Source organism: Barbus barbus, assembly GCF_936440315.1.
Source record: "Barbus barbus genome assembly, chromosome: 9".
NCBI lineage: Eukaryota > Metazoa > Chordata > Actinopteri > Cypriniformes > Cyprinidae > Barbus > Barbus barbus.
Window position 1 is genome coordinate 21,891,348 of NC_136737.1, and position 20,412 is coordinate 21,911,759.

The window sequence follows — 20,412 nt, forward strand, 5'->3', positions numbered from 1 at the left end:
CCAAAAACCCCGGTCATGAAGGTGACAGTAGGGGTAAAGATATGTAAAGATGAGTAATTTTGATCTAGTCTATGAGGAAGAGGATGATGTAATTACTAAATTTTAATTCTGAACTATGACAAACGACCTGCAGAGGGAAGCAGAGAAGCTCTAAAACATACACAAAAGACTTAGGATAATCAGAGAGTCTTTCTTTACAGAGGCCACACGATCCACCAGTGCAATAAAAATAAGGGTTAACAGAGGAGATTTATTGGTCCATACTGGAATTACCAGATCCACCAGTGTTAATGTTATACTCTCTTACAGCAAATAACTTTCACAGAAATCACTTTGAGACAGTGGAGTACAGGACACCCCTGCATATTATTTTCACACTTGTCTAGTAGACACATGAATAACTTTTTTAGATTATCATTACGCTTAACATGGCTTAATGCATTAACACATTAAAAGACCAGATTGAGTATAGCTATAGCTTGATGATGCTATGTAGGCAGGCAGATGAGCCCAGAATAAACATACTATATTTGCATGTTAAGCACTGTGCATTCATATTCTGTGCTCGTCATCTTATTCTTCGTGCCTATCATCTGTATTAACAAACTGTAGCCAATACAGGTTTTAGTCCTTATTTATTTATTTATTTAAATACTGTCTTTCCACTTCTATTAAGGTGCCATTGTCTTATTACAAGAGAAATGCAAGGGAAATTGCTTTTCCCCGCTTGTTGTTTTAAAACATTAAGGCCTGGTTTCACAGACAGTGATTAGACTAAACCAGAATTAGGCCATAGTTAAATTAGGACTTTTTTTTTTATTTACCTCAGAAAAAAAAAAAAAAAAAACTTTGGTGAGCATATTGAGACGAAAGAAAGGCACTGATATATTTTAAGATGAGTCAGTGCAAGTTTCTTTCAGTTGAAAAAAAAAAAAGTCTGGGACTAGGTTTAAGCCTTGTCTGTGAAACCGGGGCTAAAGGTCATTGCACACTGAGTCCGAAAGTTTCGCGTGCGTTTTTCAATTTTTTCGTATTCCTCATCCTTTCCTATCAAAATGCATGCTACGGATGCGAAAACGCAAGAAATCGAACCTGATCCGAATTTTTATGACTGACGAAAGTTTCGGAGGCAGTGTGCAAACGTGAGGTCATATTTATTTTTTAAAGTGCAAAAATTTGGGACGGAAATTTTTCACGTTACGCGTTTTAGAATGAAAATTACTATACGCATATTTTAGCATATATGTTATGTGAATAATGACACTGACATATAGCTAAATATTTTTTTACAGCATTATTTCCTGTAATCCATAGCCTCATGCATACAGTCCAGAGTGATGTCTGGTATGCAAACTAATCATTCTTTTAAACTGTTTTTTTTTTTTTTATGAACTAGATGAGCCAGTTCACCAAATCGGACTGAAATGTCTGAAAGAGTTGGTGTTTCAAGCAGCATAGATCTGTAAATTATTTAATCAAAATGTCTTGGGTTATAGTTAACCATGTTCCCTGTGAAGGGAAACTCGCACTATATCCCCATGTGGACACAAACCATGCTGAGGGAATGACTGGCTTATTGATTATAGCTCTATAGATGGAGAGAAGGGGAACGATAAGAGAGGAAGGAGAATGTTAATTCCCTTCAGCTCCTGGCTGTAGACCAGTGCATTTGCTCTGAATCATTGCCCACAGAGTGTGCAATGCTCCACCAGCTTGGCCACGATGTGGTATACAGTAGCAGAGTGGAGTCTTCAGTGTCAATGTTTCTCCCACCAAAAGATACAGTAGATCTTTAATGGGAGGCATCAACACATACCCATGCTCCATGTTCGCATAATGGAAGAGATGAACGTAAGATTAACCTCCAGCAGTTCATGATACACGGGGAAGGAGGGCTGGGAGGATTGCATCACTTCCTCATTCTCCACAGTTCCCTCCCGCTCTTCCTGGCTGCATGGATCAGTGCATCCAGTACATAACTTTATCAAATTCCTTTGCCACGAGAAATGGGACAGACGTGAGCAAAGTTTTTTCAAAAAAAGAACATACATGATCTTCATGAATCACTTGAATGACAGGGTGAAATTAAAGTTTTAATGGTTTCTCATTGTTTATATAAAAAGGTGAGCTGATGAAGACACGTTTTATTCACTTTATATGCTTTAGACAAGTAAATCATCCACGTTTCACATCATATTGGGTGCTTTAATATTATAATTGTGAATACGCTGCCTCATTGTGTGATTTTGTTAACAAATTTGTTGTGGCAATTTTCTACCGTACACTGTAAAAAATAATCGTGATTTTAACGGTAAAAAACTGTGAAAATGCTACGGTAAAAACCTGTTACATGGTTAACGGAAAGTTCCTGTAAAATTTACAGGGAAAAAACGTAAACTGACATTCCCAGAATTCCCTGCGTTCCATTTCAAATTCTGTTTGAATTTGACGTTTTTTCTTTGAAATAACTATGTTTCTTCTTAGTTTTTTCTTATCAGTTATGTTTATTAGGGTTGTATGTTACATCTAATGTTGTTAAATTAATGTTTATAGCATATTTCAGTTTAATGAGTCTCACCATGATGGTGTTTAGTGCTTGTGTGAATGAAACTGTGCACCTTCTGTATATTCTATTATTTAAAAGTTGCTTGAGATGGGCTTTGGCTCATCATGTGACTTTCTCATCACCTCCTGCATTTAGTGGTTATCAGTGTATTTCAAAGGAACAAAGCAGATTTCAGTACTTTAATAGGTTGGTATATTAAGATCATATCAGTTAAAGAAATTACGGTATTTAACTGTAAATTTAAGTTAAAACCGTAAAACCTAAAACGTTGCTACCATATTTTTTACAGTAGAATTCTGGCAACCACAGCTGCCAGTTTTTTACCGTAAATTTTACTAATTTTTTTTTACAGTGTATTTCGATGAACGTATAAGACAAAAGTCTTTTGAAGATTTTGTTTCTTGCAAGAAAAGGTGACAGTGATGGACCCTCTTAATGCGATTATAATGAGATTTTGACAATATTGTGATTAATCTTTACCTCATGTAAACGCAATACTTCCATTTAAATAATGCGATTAAGCTCATAATTGCAGCAAACATAATCGTATTAACATAGCTGGCGTACGCCGATTTTAATCGAAATATACAGGCAGGTAAACACAGTATTGCCACTCTGACCTCATGCGCTTGTGACATACATGAATAACGTAACACACACCTGTAATAATATGGAGATTATGCTGCATTCATGTGCTCTCGGAATTATCGTAAATACGACTCTCCTAGTCGGAAATTGGCCATATAAGGCCTCTCTAAGGCCGTTCATGTCCAATTTCCGACTAGGAAGTTCATATTTACGATAATTCCGAGAGCACATGAATGCAGCATAAGAAACGATGGCGCGGAAGAAAGCATCGTGTTCTGGGGAAAACACAACTAGCTGCCACCAGTCTCTGTTCCTTACCCTCATCCAGAAACGGCGAATAGAACGCGACGGCAGTGTATAGGCAAGTTAATTCCATCACATTTCTATGGCACCGAAAAAGCGTGGACAGCCATACAAAATCATTATACATTAGACGTAAATAAATTAAAACAGCGGCCAGTAACACACATGCTCTTTCTGAGTCCATCATTTGTGCTGTCCAGTGGGGTATAAATAATAAATAATGGCAGTAAAAAAATTAACCACGATTCTTAGCGAGTAATAAGAATAATGGAAATTGCATGTAAACGGGAGTAAGAGCTTTGCTCTTGACATGTAAATATCAAAATGCAATTAAGTCCTTACTCTGATTATTAGAAATTGGGTTAACGGTTAATATGACTTAACAACCGTCGGTTAGGAGAAATAAAATAACCGGAATGAACATTCCTATTTCCTATAAATGTTAATCAGAAAAATGATAATAATACAACTGCAACTGTTTATGATCATTGCTTGATTATCAACAGTGGCCTATCTATCTAGTCTATAACAAAGTACAAAAAAAAAACATGACACTTAAAAATAATTTTATGTAGGCCTATACAATTTAATATAGGCTTTTTTTGTTGTTTCAAATGGATGAAGAACAGCTAGCCTAGCCTATAATTTACGCAATAGGATAAATTATGTATGGAAACAGCTCAAGGGCAACATTTTTTAACGCATATCTCTTTGTCGATAACAAAACAGCACAAAATCTGGATAGCTGCAGAGTGTGACGACCAGGAAATTTGTTGACTCAACATTTATACCCTAATCAAGTCAGGGTGCTTCATAATGCATATTCAACAAATGTGTCCATTTACAGTATCTAACTGTGTATCTAATTATGTCCCCTGGATGTGTTTCTATTTATTATATAGTATTTAATGCAAATCATTGTCTTAGGAGCTAGGTCTAAAATAATATTCACACTTGCACACTAAAATTAGATTTCCTGTTATCTCTCAGCTCATCGAAAACTCATGCATATTGAAGCGAACTGAAGCACTCAGAGACAGTCTAAAGAACACTCTTTAGTCAAGTGAAACAAATAATACATATAATAATAAAAATTCCCTCACACTGGTGTTTCAGTTATTTGAACCAGGAGTTAATTGGCCGAAAGAACCAGTTCTCTGAAAAGAATCAGATTTCCCCATTGTCTGCGGTTATGGATTACAAGCAATAATGTTGTACATAATGTACATTTTCTTTCACAAGACCGATCGTTTCACTTCATAAAACCTCAATATATAATTAGGAGCCATGAGTGTTCATTTTGTTTTCCTTGATATGCATTTTTTTTTTTAATTCTGAAAAACTAGTAGCCACTTGCATTTTATGAATCACCAAGCATGATGGTTTTAGTTAAAAATCTTCTTTATTGTTTTACTCAAGAAACTAAGAAATTAACAGCAAATTTTTAATTTAAAAACTTTTTTGCTTATATAAAAACTAGCACTTTATTGACGCTATAACCCCTACCCCAACACTGAGTTGAGACTGCTGCCTGGTGCTGCTGTCCTTAGACTGCTGTGACATATAGCTCTGTGGTTCTGCACTTGGTTATTATTGGATTCCACTAGATATTCTATAGTAACAAATTCAGGAATTTTTCTTTTCTGGTTGCTAGTGTAAAGAGAGAGGCGACAATGTTTCACTGTTCATATCGCCTTACTTGTTTTCAATAGGCCTTCAATAGTTAATATTAGGTTCATTGGCTTTTACCCAAAAGGATTTGCTTCAGCACTTCTAGTATGACATTTGTGTGAAATAATTTATTTTACTTCAAGATTAAGCCTAGACTCGTGTGAAATGACTTTGCCAGTTTCAGTTTAAAAACTTTAGTGTAAGTGATGTGAACATGGTTTACATGCATTAACACTTGGCAAGTGCTAATTGGGCATTGTGTGGGTCTAGTAAACAAACAAAGCAGACATACTTTCCATTTGAGGTTAAGACAACTGTGAGAACTTCATAAACACAAAGGTGTTGGAAACACACTGCACACGTTTCTCAGTTAAACCTCCACTCTAGACAAAGGTGAGAGTGGTTGGTTGTCAAGTGTCAAACCCAGTGGAACATGTTTCTGGTTTTGGTTTAGCACTTCAGTTTAGTTGAAAATAACACTATATAGTGTTATTTTTATTTATTTTTTACTTAACAAATTGCAAAGTATGTATAACCAGCTAAACAACTTCCTCATAGAATATTAAGAATGACAAACTCAATCACACACAAAAACATACACAAATAAATACATTTATTCATAATTCATAACTATTTAAACCATTAATTTCATAATAAAGCAACTTCATAATAAAGGTAGATTTTAACTATAAGGCTGAACCGTGTTTTCAAGGGTGTTTTTATAAATGTCAAGTCGGGTCAAGTTATTACTTGTTTTTTTAAATATTGTTATTTTTATAATTATATACTATTTATGTATTGTGAAACTAACTGTCATTTTTATGTAGATATAATATAAGGTTTTAAAAGCAGTCATATCAATGGCTATACAAGATATGTACATTTAAAGTAAAAGAATAACATTCTTCAATCTAGAAAATATTTATTACATTCATTTACAAACATTTTTTTTATTTCTGATTCCGATTTGAACACCAAAATATACACACAGATGTTTTTTTTTTCAAAATACAACACTTAAAAACCCAGCAGACAAACTCTTTACACTTGTTAAAACACAAAGGTAACAAAACAAAAAAGTCCTGAGGGCCGAGTTTGAGAAAAGTAGGTTGACAAGCCACAACATTTCACACTAGCAGACTTTAACACCTTATGAGCATTTAACTGATTATGTTTACTTAAAAATACAGATTCATTTGTACAGGTATTATTTCAACCATTGTTACAAAATAAACAATCTTCTAAAAATGTACCTCTTTTCAGTCCAACAGCATTGAAAACAACCAATCTGGCTTCACAAAAATAATGAATATTGTGCATGCTCTACATTCGTATATATTTGCATCTACAAACACTCACACAAGTTTCCACCAAATACAGCTCAAGACAGCTACTTCAAAGAGAAGCAGACAACGAGCAAATATAAAAGATCTTAAACACTCATTTCATCCAAAGCAGGGCTTTTCAAGGTTTTAGATGCCACCGACCGACCCCCAAATAATGATTTGTTTATGAGACCCACTAAAATACAAAAGCAGTACACTTTTACATGTAACATACAATGAAAAAATAAGTGTCTATTTAATAGAAAGTAAATATTTACCAGGTGATATTTTCTACACACTATTAGAGAACTACACTATTCGATACAGACATATAAAATCATAGCTGTCAATTCAATAAAATAATTGCGATTAATCTTATGACTTCCAACCAGTATTTAGAAAGCAGAATGAAATATTAATAGTCAAGTTTAACTTCTTTAGCATTTTTACAGCTTTTTTCTGAACTTTCCTCAGACTCAGGGTTGAACATCAAGAAAAAGTGAATAAAATACGTGTAAAATCAGTCATACTCATGTGTTCATGACTTCGGCAGGTTTAGAGCAGCATAGGTGCTGTTGATTTGACTGAACCGAATATTTCTACGCAGTTTGGAAAAGTCCACCTCAGCGTACTGAAAGAGCAAAATGAGCAATTTCATCAACAAAAATGAACCAAAATGAAGTGTTATATAACACTATTGTACAGGTCAGCTGCAAGAATAATGAATAATACTCAAGACAGAAATTAATTTGAGTAATATAATGACGGTTTTACATATTCTTACATGTAATTGGTCCAGATGCTGTTCTGTAACTTGCGTCTGCTGTAGATTGGCGTTTATTTGTTGTAATTGTTCTTCAGACCTTCTTTTTCCAACAACAAAAACCTTTACTAGTCCTAAAAATGGAAGAGTGTTTCAGATTCAATATTTATATTTACATCAAATAAATGTCACAATAATAATTAAATAGTCAAAAGCCTCAATTAAGAATATTTACACATTCAACTATCATCAGCTGGCTATGGAGAAAATAATATAAATATTTTTACAAATTGCTGAAAATCTCTCACCAACCACCACAACAACCAGAAGCCCATTCATCAGTCCCAATATGATGATAATAATCTGGCATTGTGTCTGATTCTGCTCGGTATAATCAGTCACTGTATGATTGTGACACTCAGTTAGTACAGTCGATTCTGCAATAAAAGTGTCCACAGTCTGTTACTGTGAAAAATGCTATTGCTAGTGCAATGGCTGAAAATGTTGTTAATTTACACTGCCTGAAAAAAGGCTAGTTTTACTGTGCATTCACCATTTCATAATAAGCAAATATTTAAGATTTTATGATTGGATCATTATTGCAGTGATTCATATGTTTGTTTTAACTCTAACTGTGCACTGTGTAGTGTGTAGCTTTTTATTTCTTAAACAGCCATGTTGGAAGATGTACCCATGTCCATATTCCAGAATGATAATGCAAAAATTCATCAGGCTCAAAATGTGAAATAGTGGTTCAGTGAGCATGGGGAACCATTGTAATGTTTGAACTGACCACCACAAATTCCTGAGCTTAAGCCTCATTAAAAATCTAATTAACCTAATTAAAACCTAATTAAAAATTAGGATGAGCTGGAGTCGACTTTACAGAGAGGTTCGACTCTCCCATTGTTAATACAAGATTTCGGCCGAAAATGTATGATGGAAATAAATGCAGTGATGTTGTGCATAACTTTATCAAAACAATGCCACAATGAATACACAATGCAATAAAAGCTAAAGGCGTTCCTATGAAATATTATAGCAACTTATTTTGAACAGGCAGTGTGAAGTCGAGTCCAGCACATCCTGGGGTTAAGCTCAGGAATCTACAGTGGCCAATCTCTCACAGTTTGAGCCTGATGAATAATGAAAGATTGACATGTGTGCTTCTTCAGACATGGCTGTTTGAAAAATTTAAAAGATATGTACTGCATCAATTAGGGTTAAAATAATTGTTGCCACACATATTACATGCCAGAAACGTATTAATCACTGCAATCATAATCCAAACCTACAATTTTATGTATTTGCATATTTAAATATTTTGTCAGTGTATGATGTTACTTATGAATATAAACGTTTTTAATAATTTAAGTAGTTAATAACTAGCATTAATGTAAGTAATGATCATCAATATATTTTGATCACTGAAGGAATAAACAAACTCACCATTGAAGTATATTCTGGTGCTGTTGCTGAGTTTTGGAGGTGCGTGTGTGTTCATACAGTAATAAACTCCTAATTCATCAGCAGTCACATTATTAATAACCAGACGATGTTTAAACTGCACTGAATATTTCTTTCTGAATATATCATTTGTGTAAAATGGTGGTATTGGTGTTTGAAATGAGCGTAGAATCACTGTTGGAGGAGCTGCTGTTTTCAGTAAAATCCAATAAACCTCATTTTCATCAAGATCACAGTTTATGATCACATTTGATCCCAAATCAGTCAGAAGATCTGACACTGTATACTGACAACAGATTAATACATCTGAAAGATTAAAAAATATATATATATATTATAAAAATAATAACATCAACACTGTAACGCACAACATAAAGCTACTTATAATTTTTTACAAAGCATGTAAATATATTCATATCATGTAATAAACTCACATAGCTGAAGCTGAATGATCTTCATGTTGCTGTCGTGTTTAAAACAGTTTACTATAAAACCTGGTTCCCTGCACACAACATTTGAGATGATCTACAGCAACTCTGAAGCAAAGAAAAAAAAAATCTTCCCACATCAAGCAGAGGAAGTCTCACAGACCACAAAACCCAATTCCTCATCACCATCATCACTTCATTAAGGCATGTTTGATATTTTATCATCTTATAGTTTTCAATATTTGGTATATTTCTCAGATCACAACTGAAATTCACTAAAACGATCGTTCAACCTCCACATTATTCAGGCTGCTCATGTAGTGGGTTGTGTATGTTTGAAGGCTGGTATCTGGATCCTGACGCTCTTGTCTAGTTTGGTTTTGGTCCTTGGTTGGAATCCAGATGCTCATGTTTTGTCTTTTGTTGTAAGCACATGGTGAGGGTTCTTTGACCCTGTTTCGTGTGCTTGTGTTTTATTTATTTTTATTTTTATGGTTTTGTTCATTGGCCATGTGCTCTTGTCAAGTCTTGTATGTTTTTGTTGAGCACATGGCTTATGACTGTGTTTCCTTTGGGAAATTATGTGTCATTAATCTGGCAACTCTATCCAATACTTTGAATTTGCATTTCAGTGTCCTATTCAACAGCTAGCTTTCAATATCACATGCTGCACCTTTATTTATTTGTATTTTTTTCTGTATCGCAATGGCAGTGTACTGTAATTTGCTCGCAGATCAGCAAAGAGTAAATATGAATGAATTATGTCCAGTCTCTTGAAATCAGTATAACACATACAGGTGCTGGTCATAAAATTTGAATATCATGAAAAAGTTGATTTATTTCATTAATACCATTCAAAAAGTGAAACTTGTATATTAGATTCATTCATTACACACAGACTGATATATATCAAATGTTTATTTCCTTTAATTTTGATGATTATAACTGACAACTAATGAAAGTCCCAAATTCAGTATCTCAGAAAATTAGAATATCAATTAAGACCAATGCAAAAAAAAATTATTTTTAGAAATGTTGGCCAACTGAAAAGTATGAACATGAAAAGTATGAGCATGTACAGCACTCAATATTTAGTTGGGGCTCCTTTGGCCTGGATTACTGCAGCAATGCGGCGTGGCATGGAGTCGATCAGTCTGTGGCACTGCTCAGGTGTTATGAGAGCCCATGTTGCTCTGATAGTGGCCTTCAGCTCTTCTGAATTGTTCGGTCTGGCATATTGCATCTTCCTCTTCACAATACCCCATAGGTTTTCTATGGGGTTAAGGTCAGGCGAGTTTGCTGACCAATCAAGAACAGGGATACCATGGTCCTTAAACCAGGTACTGGTAGCTTTGGCAGTGTGTGCAGGTGCCAAGTCCTGTTGGAAAATGAAATCTGTATCTCCATAAAGTTGGTCAGCAGCAGGAAGCATGAAGTGCTCTAAAACTTCCTGGTAGACGGCTGCGTTGACCTTGGACCTCAGAAAACACAATGGACCAACACCAGCAGATGACATGGCACCCCAAACCATAAATGACTGTGGAAACTTTACACTGGACCTCAAGCAACGTGGATTATGTGCCTCTCCTCTCTTCCTCCAGACTCTGGGACCTTGATTTCCAAAGGAAATGTAAAATTTACTTTCATCAGAGAACATAACTTTGGACCACTCAGCAGCAGTCCAGTCAAGACGCTTCTGACGCTGTCTCTTGTTCAAGAGTGGCTTGACACAAGGAATGCGACAGCTGAAAGCCATGGATTGCATACGTCTGTGCGTGGTGGTTCTTGAAGCACTGACTCCAGCTGCAGTCCACTCTTTGTGAATCTCCCCCACATTTTTGAATGGGTTTTGTTTCACAATCCTCTCCAGGGTGCGGTTATCCCTATTGCTTGTACACTTTTTTCTACCACATCTTGTCCTTCCCTTCGCCCCTCTATTAATGTGCTTGCACATTGAGCTCTGTGAACAGCCAGCCTCTTTAGCAATGACCTTTTGTGTCTTGCCCTCCTTGTGCAAGGTGTCAATGGTCGTCTTTTGGACAACTGTCAAGTCAGCAGTCTTCCCCATGATTGTGTAGCCTACAGAACTAGACTGAGAGACCATTTAAAGGCTTTTGCAGGTGTTTTGAGTTAATTAGCTGATTAGAGTATGGCACCAGGGGTCTTCGATATTGAACATTTTCACAATATTCTAATTTTCTGAGATACTGAATTTGGGAATTTCTCAAAACTATCTCTCAAATTTTTCTCTCTCAAAATAGTGTGATCCGTCAGAGACAGGGTTAGGAGCTGCTTTACTCCTGAAGGGGGTGCCAGCTGCTTGTGGAAGCAGGGTGTTGACTCAAACAGAAAGAGCTTATGCCCAAATATAGAAGGAATGTTTGGCCATCGTCTTCGGTATGGAAAAAAATCCATGAGTATACGTATGGGCACAAAGTAACTACATTCTGACCATAAGCCACTGGAAAATATAATAAGAAACCTCTTCTGAATACCCCAAAATGCATGCAAAGAATGTTATTTAAGGCTTACTTATACTTCTGCGTCAAACCTACGCCGTAGCTACGCTGTAGGCTGTGTGTAGTATGCGCAGGCTACGGTGTAGTCTGGTGGCATAGCCGGCACCTCTCCAAAAATGTTACAGCACGTCAATTCTACGCGGACTGCAAACGCTGTGATTGATCTGGTAGTACAGCTCTCTCCCTCCATATGTATTTGAGTTTTCTGTGTGTTTTGCACTTTAATATATTTTAATGTTACACCTTCTTATTTAAAATAAAACACAGCAAAGAACAAGTGTCTTATCATTTATTATAAAACGTAGCATTATACATCACTTTGTTGTCCGCAACAAACAATGTTGTTCGGTCATGCTACAAGTCCTTGTGGAGATTGAAAGAATGCCATCTTCTCCTGTTCCGTTGTCGTCTGTTTTTTGTAGTTTTTAATAAATCATCTGTTCTTTTTTTGTGAACAACTTATTTAATTTAAAGGCAAACTCAAACAAAAAGAAAAAAAATAATAAAATAAATAAATAATATACATGAACATACAAAAACTGCAATTTGGGGAAGCCGATACATGCAAACAGAAGCGCCCCAAAGGGGACAGGCAATGTCCATGCAGCAATTTCAAATGGATCATCCGATGATCTGGGCTCTTTGAGGAGGATGTGATTGTCTCCCAAATCCGAAGTTACCACTGATATCCTTAGACCAGATAGTTGTTATGGACAATGGTCTGCATGATTGTACAAGGAGAAAAGAGCAAACAAATATTTGGAAATATTTAAATTTCTTCAAACAGTTATCAAAGCACCTTTAATTTTATTGTCAGTCGCAGCAAAAGAGACCACCTCGTAATATTTATTATTGCATCTATGAACATCATCCTTCCACAAATGAGCTTTCGGGATCAAAGCAATGTCAACCTTTTTTCGTCACAGTAGTTGTAAAAAAAAAAAACTTGTACGTTTATGGGAGCCATTTAAACCATTGACATTACAACTTATATTAATTTCAGTCATTACTATCAAACAAACAAGTAAACTGAACAAATGAAAGTTATACGACTGCAAATTAATTAACTCAAGTCTGCCTTTAAAAACCCATAAAAAAAATAAAAATAAAAAAATAGAAAAAACATAAAACTTTACATGGGGTAAAAACCCCAGGCTGCCGCCCTCCCCTGTCTTAATCAGTGACAGTAACATGACAGCCAGTACCATTCTTTAGAACACCGCCATTAGCCCTATTATAAGAGAACACAATAACTTCGAATTCACACGAGCCATAAAGTGGGGTTAAAAAAAAAAAGTATGTTTATTTTCCATAACGAGGAAACAAACATAAATAATTGCATCATGTACATTGAAAACTGTACATTAGTGATAACAAGTTTCTTAGCTTACATGAAGAACTGCCAGTAGCCGATTGACACAAAGTTCTATATCAGTAAATCAGAAGTCGAGTCACTCGGTATTATAAAACCCTTATGCCACGTCCATCCCAGGAGAATGAGGAACGGGAATGGAGCTCATGATTTGACGCGCTTTATCCGGTGAATGCATTAGTTTGGTCTCGCCATGTTTCATGGCGATCTTCAGAGTAGCTGGATACTGAAGAAAGGTCTGCAGACCTGCCTCTTTCAATTCCTTCCGTATTGTACTGAAGGAACTCCGCTTCTTTACCATCGTGGGAGAGAAGTCGGGGAAAAAGCACAACATTGCACCGTCACCCGCTTTCACAGGACCGTGGCATCTTGCTTCATTAAGAATTACTGTATATTCCTGTCATTGTAGCATAACAGATTGAAGAGAAACACTTACGGTTTGGAGAGATCAGCTGAAGCTCTGGAGCGCACGTTCGATCTCGATATCTCTGCCTGCAAGTGATGGGACCCAGATTGGCAGAGACAGTTTCAGAAAGCCGATCTGGTCATTCTTCTCGGCCCCTTCAGGTAGTCCCAACAGCCGGAGATTACTGCGTCTGCTGTGGTCTTGTAAATCAGTCACTTGTTGCTCGAGGGCATCCAGACGGCCAGTGTGTTCGCCGATCACTTTTTTCTGCTCTCTCCCCGATTAAAAAGTCAACTTTAGAGCATATATTCTGGACTGTAGTCATGTGAGAGGCGAATTCGGTGCGCATTGAGTACAAATGCATTGCTGCTAATTCAGCCTTCAAAATGTCTTCAACTCGCATTGTAGTGATCGCCATAAAGTCTTCAATGTTGGCTGGGCCCGCCGCGGCTGTTGGTTTTGTTTTCTTAATTGGCGAGGATGATGGTGAAAGACAAGCGAGTTTCCGACTGTGTGACATCTCCAGACCAATGACAAACGAAAAAACTACCCCAAATGTAAAAAAAGAAGATGAACAGTAAAAGACAGTAATATACACGGAGCTCAGCTAACGTGCGACTTGGCTCATGAAAGCGTCACGTGATCCCCAATCATCATTTATTTGCCGCCTTCACGGCTGATGCTTCTCCGACAAGTTGCTTCTTCTTCGGCTTTTGCCGTGGTACTGCGGGTTATACCAGCAACATGCCCCTGGACACTGCCGACTAGTGATTTGCAGGTGTACTGCAAGTCGACGTGGACAACTGCGCAGAAGTATAAATGAAAACTGATGATGCACAGCCCACGAAGTAGAGGCTATGGCATATGTCCGACGCAGATGTATAAATCAGCCTTTAGACTGCAGAGATATGACAACGAAGTCAAGTACATCCAGGGGAAGGACATTTTGCTAAAGCTCACTTGCTGAGCTGCTTGTACTTAGCTAAGAATGTATCAGAAAGCTCAGTAAAAGTGGAGATTGAGAAAATAAACATGGTCCAGTTCATATATACAGGTCCTTTTCAAAAAATTAGCATATGGTGATAAAGTTCATTATTTTCTGTAATGTACTGATAAACATTAGACTTTCATATATTTTAGATTCATTACAACACAACTGAAGTAGTTCAAGCCTTTTATTGTTTTAATATTGATGATTTTGGCATACAGCTCATGAAAACCCAAAATTCCTATCTCAAAAAATTAGCATATCATGAAAAGGTTCTCTAAACGAGCTATTAACCTAATCATCTGAATCAACTAATTAACTCTAAACACCTGCAAAAGATTCCTGAGGCTTTTAAAAACTCCCAGCCTGGTTCATTACTCAAAACCGCAATCATGGGTAAGACTGCCGACCTGACTGCTGTCCAGAAGGCCATCATTGACACCCTCAAGCAAGAGGGTAAGACACAGAAAGAAATTTCTGAACGAATAGGCTGTTCCCAGAGTGCTGTATCAAGGCACCTCAGTGGGAAGTCTGTGGGAAGGAAAAAGTGTGGCAGAAAACGCAGCACAACGAGAAGAGGTGACCGGACCCTGAGGAAGATTGTGGAGAAGGACCGATTCCAGACCTTGGGGGACCTGCGGAAGCAGTGGACTGAGTCTGGAGTAGAAACATCCAGAGCCACCGTGTACAGGCGTGTGCAGGAAATGGGCTACAGGTGCCGCATTCCCCAGGTCAAGCCACTTTTGAACAGAGAAGCAGCACTGGACTGTTGCTCAGTGGTCCAAAGTACTTTTTTCGGATGAAAGCAAATTTTGCATGTCATTCGGAAATCAAGGTGCCAGAGTCTGGAGGAAGACTGGGGAGAGGGAAATGCCAAAATGCCTGAAGTCCAGTGTCAAGTACCCACAGTCAGTGATGCTGGTGTTGGTCCACTGTGTTTTATCAAGGGCAGGGTCAATGCAGCTAGCTATCAGGAGATTTTGGAGCACTTCATGCTTCCATCTGCTGAAAAGCTTTATGGAGATGAAGATTTCATTTTTCAGCACGACCTGGCACCTGCTCACAGTGCCAAAACCACTGGTAAATGGTTTACTGACCATGGTATTACTGTGCTCAATTGGCCTGCCAACTCTCCTGACCTGAACCCCATAGAGAATCTGTGGGATATTGTGAAGAGAAAGTTGAGAGACGCAAGACCCAACACTCTGGATGAGCTTAAGGCCGCTATCGAAGCATCCTGGGCCTCCATAACACCTCAGCAGTGCCACAGGCTGATTGCCTCCATGCCACGCCGCATTGAAGCAGTCATTTCTGCAAAAGGATTCCCGACCAAGTATTGAGTGCATAACTGAACATAATTATTTGAAGGTTGACTTTTTTTGTATTAAAAACACTTTTCTTTTATTGGTCGGATGAAATATGCTAATTTTTTGAGATAGGAATTTTGGGTTTTCATGAGCTGTATGCCAAAATCATCAATATTAAAACAATAAAAGGCTTGAACTACTTCAGTTGTGTTGTAATGAATCTAAAATATATGAAAGTCTAATGTTTATCAGTACATTACAGAAAATAATGAACTTTATCACAATATGCTAATTTTTTGAAAAGGACCCTGTATAGCAGAAGAAAGACTCAAGGCCACTAGAGACGAAACAAGTAAAGACAGGAAATTGCAGTCACTGATCAAAGTAATCTAAGAAGTTTGGCCAATGAACAAGAAAGATTTGCTGAGTGCATTGTGCATTACCACTCCTTCCAAGTGGAATTGAGTACAAAGAGTGGTGTTTTCTTCAGGGGGCAGAGAGTAGTAATCCCTGGCACACTCAGAGGTGACAATGTTCAGCGCATTCACTCCTCACATTTGGGCATAGAGGAATGCCTAAGAAGGGCAAGATAATGTGTTTATTGGCTGGGGATGAATGATCAGATAAAGACATTTGTAGAAAAGTGTGATCTGCAGGTCTATGGACATGAAACAGCAGATGTCCAGCTCAACTCAGGGAGTATTCTGAAGAGAAACCGCCAAGACCTCAGGAAGGACAGGGACACAGTAGTAGAAACCACAATGACCAGACTGCCTGCAGAGGGAAACAGGGACAGAGTGACAGGCTCAAACCCAACTGAAACAATCCAGTTGTTGCTATTACAAAGGAAGAAAAGTAATTAGATATCACTACCTTAAAGACTAGTAATCCACTAATACTTATGTCCATTCCCCTTTGGGAAACCAAGGAAAAAGGTTTAGTTGGTATGTGTGTTCACCTGCAGTCACAGTAGCTGGGTTTCCATCCAAAGTTGTGAATTTAACTGGAATTTCACATAAAACATTCGTGGGAAAAAAACACAGTTTCCATCCAATTAGTCAAAAAGAACAAAATCATCAATTCCTGATAAACTGACAATAAATACCACTATAGGAGAAGCCACTGAATATAATCGTTTTCATATTTAATAAATTACTTGCACCTCAGAGCGAGCATATGAAATCACCTCAAGCGAGCACAAGAACTTTGTGCAAATTAAGTAATTTTCTTTCAAAACTTGGCATTACAGTTCCATTGTAACGATGTAATCAATGTCATTCATGTCACCTCTCAGTGGTTTTAGCATATGGAGCCCTCTGCTCTCGCGGTACTTTGATGTCACACACAGATCAGCGCAGCTTCGCTTTAGGTCCGCCACACCTCTTATTTTCACTAAAGACATGTTTACTGGTGTGAGGATGGGATAATCCCTTGCCGCCACCTACTGGCATAAAAATATAACACAGATGACAGCCTAGTAACAAGCTATAGGCCTATTTCTAATATCGAATTAATTAGTTTCCAGCATATATCTCTGTTTTTAATGGTACATTGGGTCAGATTATCATCAAATAAACATATTGCATATGTTGTAGTATTTTTCAGGAAAGTTTTTCCTGTTCTATTGTTTTTCTGCTCTATCTGCTGGTGTAGTTAGTAAACAAAATTTGAAAGGCAAATGCATGGAAAAACCAAACTATATCCCTGTTGTTTTCAGTTCTCTATATCTCTATCCTTTCGGTTTCTCTGTGGCTCTTGAATGAAGATGTAACTGGAATGGCTGCATTCCTTTCCTGCTCGTATACAGTGACGATAAACTGAAGTTATGACAGTGTATTGAGTGACAGCAAGAATACATAAAATATCGCTCAGAGAAAAGTTTCACTTGAGGATCAGGATTCAGAATACAATGTTTTCCAGAGGAGCTACGAAAGGAAGCTTCATTCTTGTACTCATGTAAGTTTGAGTACATTATTCATTATTTGATTTGCTTTTTCAACATAATGAGATTATGTAACTTCTTTTATAATATATAATGTGTAGAGAGATCAGGAATGAGTCATTATCAGAAATAAACCTTTGTAAGAACTTTTTTGTAGGGCAGCACTTAAGTATAAATTACAATTATACCATTACATAACACATTAACTATCCAAAACAATATTATACTTACCTTAATTGCCATTATAAACTGAATTTACACAGCATATCTGTCATATTGCGTCAAAATTAAGGCTGCCTTTTTCATAAGTACAGATTTTGTAATGTAACGTGTCTTATTTTTCAATAGAACATAACATAAAACACTGGTCAATAGATCTGAAAGTCTGATGAACATTAACATAAGGGTCATTCCACGAAATTGGTGCCTTTTGTATCCCTAAGAAATAATCAGATTAAACTTATTTTTTATTAAACATTTTATTTTTTAATTTTTCCAAGTGGAAAAGGCACCGGTTTTGTGGTATGAGAGAAGTAGCAGAGTAAACCAGAGTCTCTCAGCTTTAGAGAGCAAATTTGTAGTTAGGTTTCTATGTAAGCAGATATTTAGTTCCTGTTCTTTTCATAACAGGAGTAAAGTTGTCAAAACATCTACTCCTCATATTCTTAGAAATTATAGCATCCAGATAAGTGACTTTATCTTTCACTGGGATTTTTATTTATTTTTAATAAATAAACAAACAGACAAGCAGTTGAACGTCCACAAAATAATTAAATTCTTTATAAATTTCTAAAAACTAAACAAAGGTCTCACCTGAAATCAAATCTGACAAAGTAACAATGTCTAACAGTATTAATATTTGAGATGTGCCCAGCAAAAAACAGACTGGGATCTATTATATCATATTTATGTACATTCTAAAGACACTAAAAACAAAGGTGTAAAGGTTATAATTATTATTAAGGCATATTGGGGCTGGAAGCAGCATAAGGCTTTGAGTAACTATAGGGGAGCGAGGCATGCATAATACTTCCTATTAAAACTCCAGTCCTGGAAATGTGTTGAGTTTAAGAAGATTCAGTAACCTTGTCCAAATAAAGAGGCTTCCTCTTTGCATCTGTAGTACAGCAGATAGACTAAATAATTATACTCTTCTGACAACAGTCAGCAGAGCCGTATATCAATCTCAACCATGATCTCCATGCTTTACCTTTGAGCACACTGTATGTAAAAAATAATAATAATTGATTTGGCTGATGTATAACTTGGAATTAATTAATCAGATTTATGCACAGGAATAAAATTAACAATCAAGAAACACATAAAGAATGCAAAATACATTTACTCTGAGAACACACTTGTGATACAGAATTGTTAAGGCAGAAACATATTGACAGGATTGACACTGTTCAAGTGTTTTACGATCTCAGTGCGCAGTGATTTCTGTCAGCAAGAGTATAACAAGAGAGAGAATCTGCAACAGAATATGTGATTGTGCATGACATGTCACTCACACTTCTGATGTGAACATGGGTGCCGGAAAATGCAGGCTGCTCAGATGCTGCTGACACGCGCTGTGTGCAACAGGACCTTCAGTTCGACACTTTTCCTTCTATATTGGAGCTTGACTGCTTTGTTTCCTGTAACATTTGATATAGAATGTAGGGACAATTATTGAAGTTAAAAGAATGCAACCACCACAGATTAATAATGGCTTTATCCAGTTTGACTGTGTTTCTGGTACATGGTCGTCTTCTTCAGTAGATTGGTTTCCAGTTTCTACAAGTTCATAAAAAAAAAAAAAAAATTAAAAAACAGCATTACTACAGTGATAAAGACAACTGATTCATCATTTATAATCTATACAGCAGCATTTAGACTACATAAAAAAAAAAAAAAAAAAACATTATTTTACACACCGTTAATGAAGAGCCATACAGTCTTATGATCAGAATAAGATGAGTGTGTGATGAAGCAGTTGAATTCTCCTGCATCAGCGTGAGTGAGATTGTTGAGTTTGACGGAGAAGTTTCCTCTCTTGTACTCCTCTGGGAAAGTTTGTGCTCTGTTCTTGTAACGTGGGTCCTGTGTCTCTAGCGAATCTTTACCTTTAATTAAATCATAAATAGCCTCACTGTCTTTGTCTCTCCAAAACACATTTATGTCTTGAAGTTTAAGATCACGTTTAGCTGAAGAACACGGCAGAACAACAGAATCGCCAGTAAAACCCACTACTTTGACATCCAGAGACACTGAAATGATAGAAAATGTCATTGTAAACACACAATCTGACATTTATGCATGTGGTATGAATTTATCCTTCAAATATAGTTTAGGTGCTCACCTTTGTTTATCAGCACTGCAAACACACAGATGAAGCACAATCTGCAGAAAGAGAGAAAAAAAAAAGTTCCTTCCTACCTTAATCTCAACCAGTAGAACAATCAGCTTAGAACAATAACACACTGTAACAAAAATCTGTTTCACTTAAGTTTTTAAATCTTTCTTCTGTAATTCTGTGTTGCTAATTATTATTGGACTATTTAATTATTTAGTAGCATCAATATGTTGGTAAATATTTAGGTCAGGTAGGCCTACATTTAAGAACATCTTTCATTAATTGTGAAACATTGGTCTAGTACAGATAAGTTTTTGTACAAATTCTGCATGGTTGTTAAAATATATTTTGTTTTTGCAAGGATGTGAAGATTCTATTAGTTTCTGTAACATTCTAGATATGATGTAATAATCTAGTGCTTTGTGTAAC

The 20,412-nt window shown here is 36.7% G+C and overlaps 1 protein-coding gene across 1 annotated transcript; it reads right to left on the reverse strand.

Annotated features, from left to right (window-relative positions):
* Positions 1–5,726: 5,726 nt before the first annotated feature.
* LOC306875577 (uncharacterized protein) lies at positions 5,727–9,199 on the reverse strand. Its single transcript, XM_079426250.1, has 5 exons — positions 9,118–9,199; positions 8,666–8,989; positions 7,525–7,653; positions 7,238–7,350; positions 5,727–7,084 (listed from the first exon to the last, which is right to left on the reverse strand). The coding sequence occupies exons 1-5, from the start codon at positions 9,140–9,142 to the stop codon at positions 6,992–6,994; spliced, it is 684 nt and encodes a 227-aa protein (XP_079282376.1). The 5' UTR covers positions 9,143–9,199; the 3' UTR covers positions 5,727–6,991.
* Positions 9,200–20,412: the final 11,213 nt, after the last annotated feature.

What these genes read in the sequence shown, in the direction of transcription:
- LOC306875577 (XM_079426250.1), bottom strand. Translation starts at nt 9,142, where the DNA reads ATGAAGATCATTCAGCTTCAGCTAT. An exon ending in CACCAGAATATACTTCAATG is followed by an intron (nt 7,654 to 8,665) that starts GTGAGTTTGTTT and finishes CTTTTATTGCAG; the next exon opens with AATCGACTGTACTAACTGAG. An exon ending in TCTGGTTGTTGTGGTGGTTG is followed by an intron (nt 7,351 to 7,524) that starts GTGAGAGATTTT and finishes TTCCATTTTTAG; the next exon opens with GACTAGTAAAGGTTTTTGTT.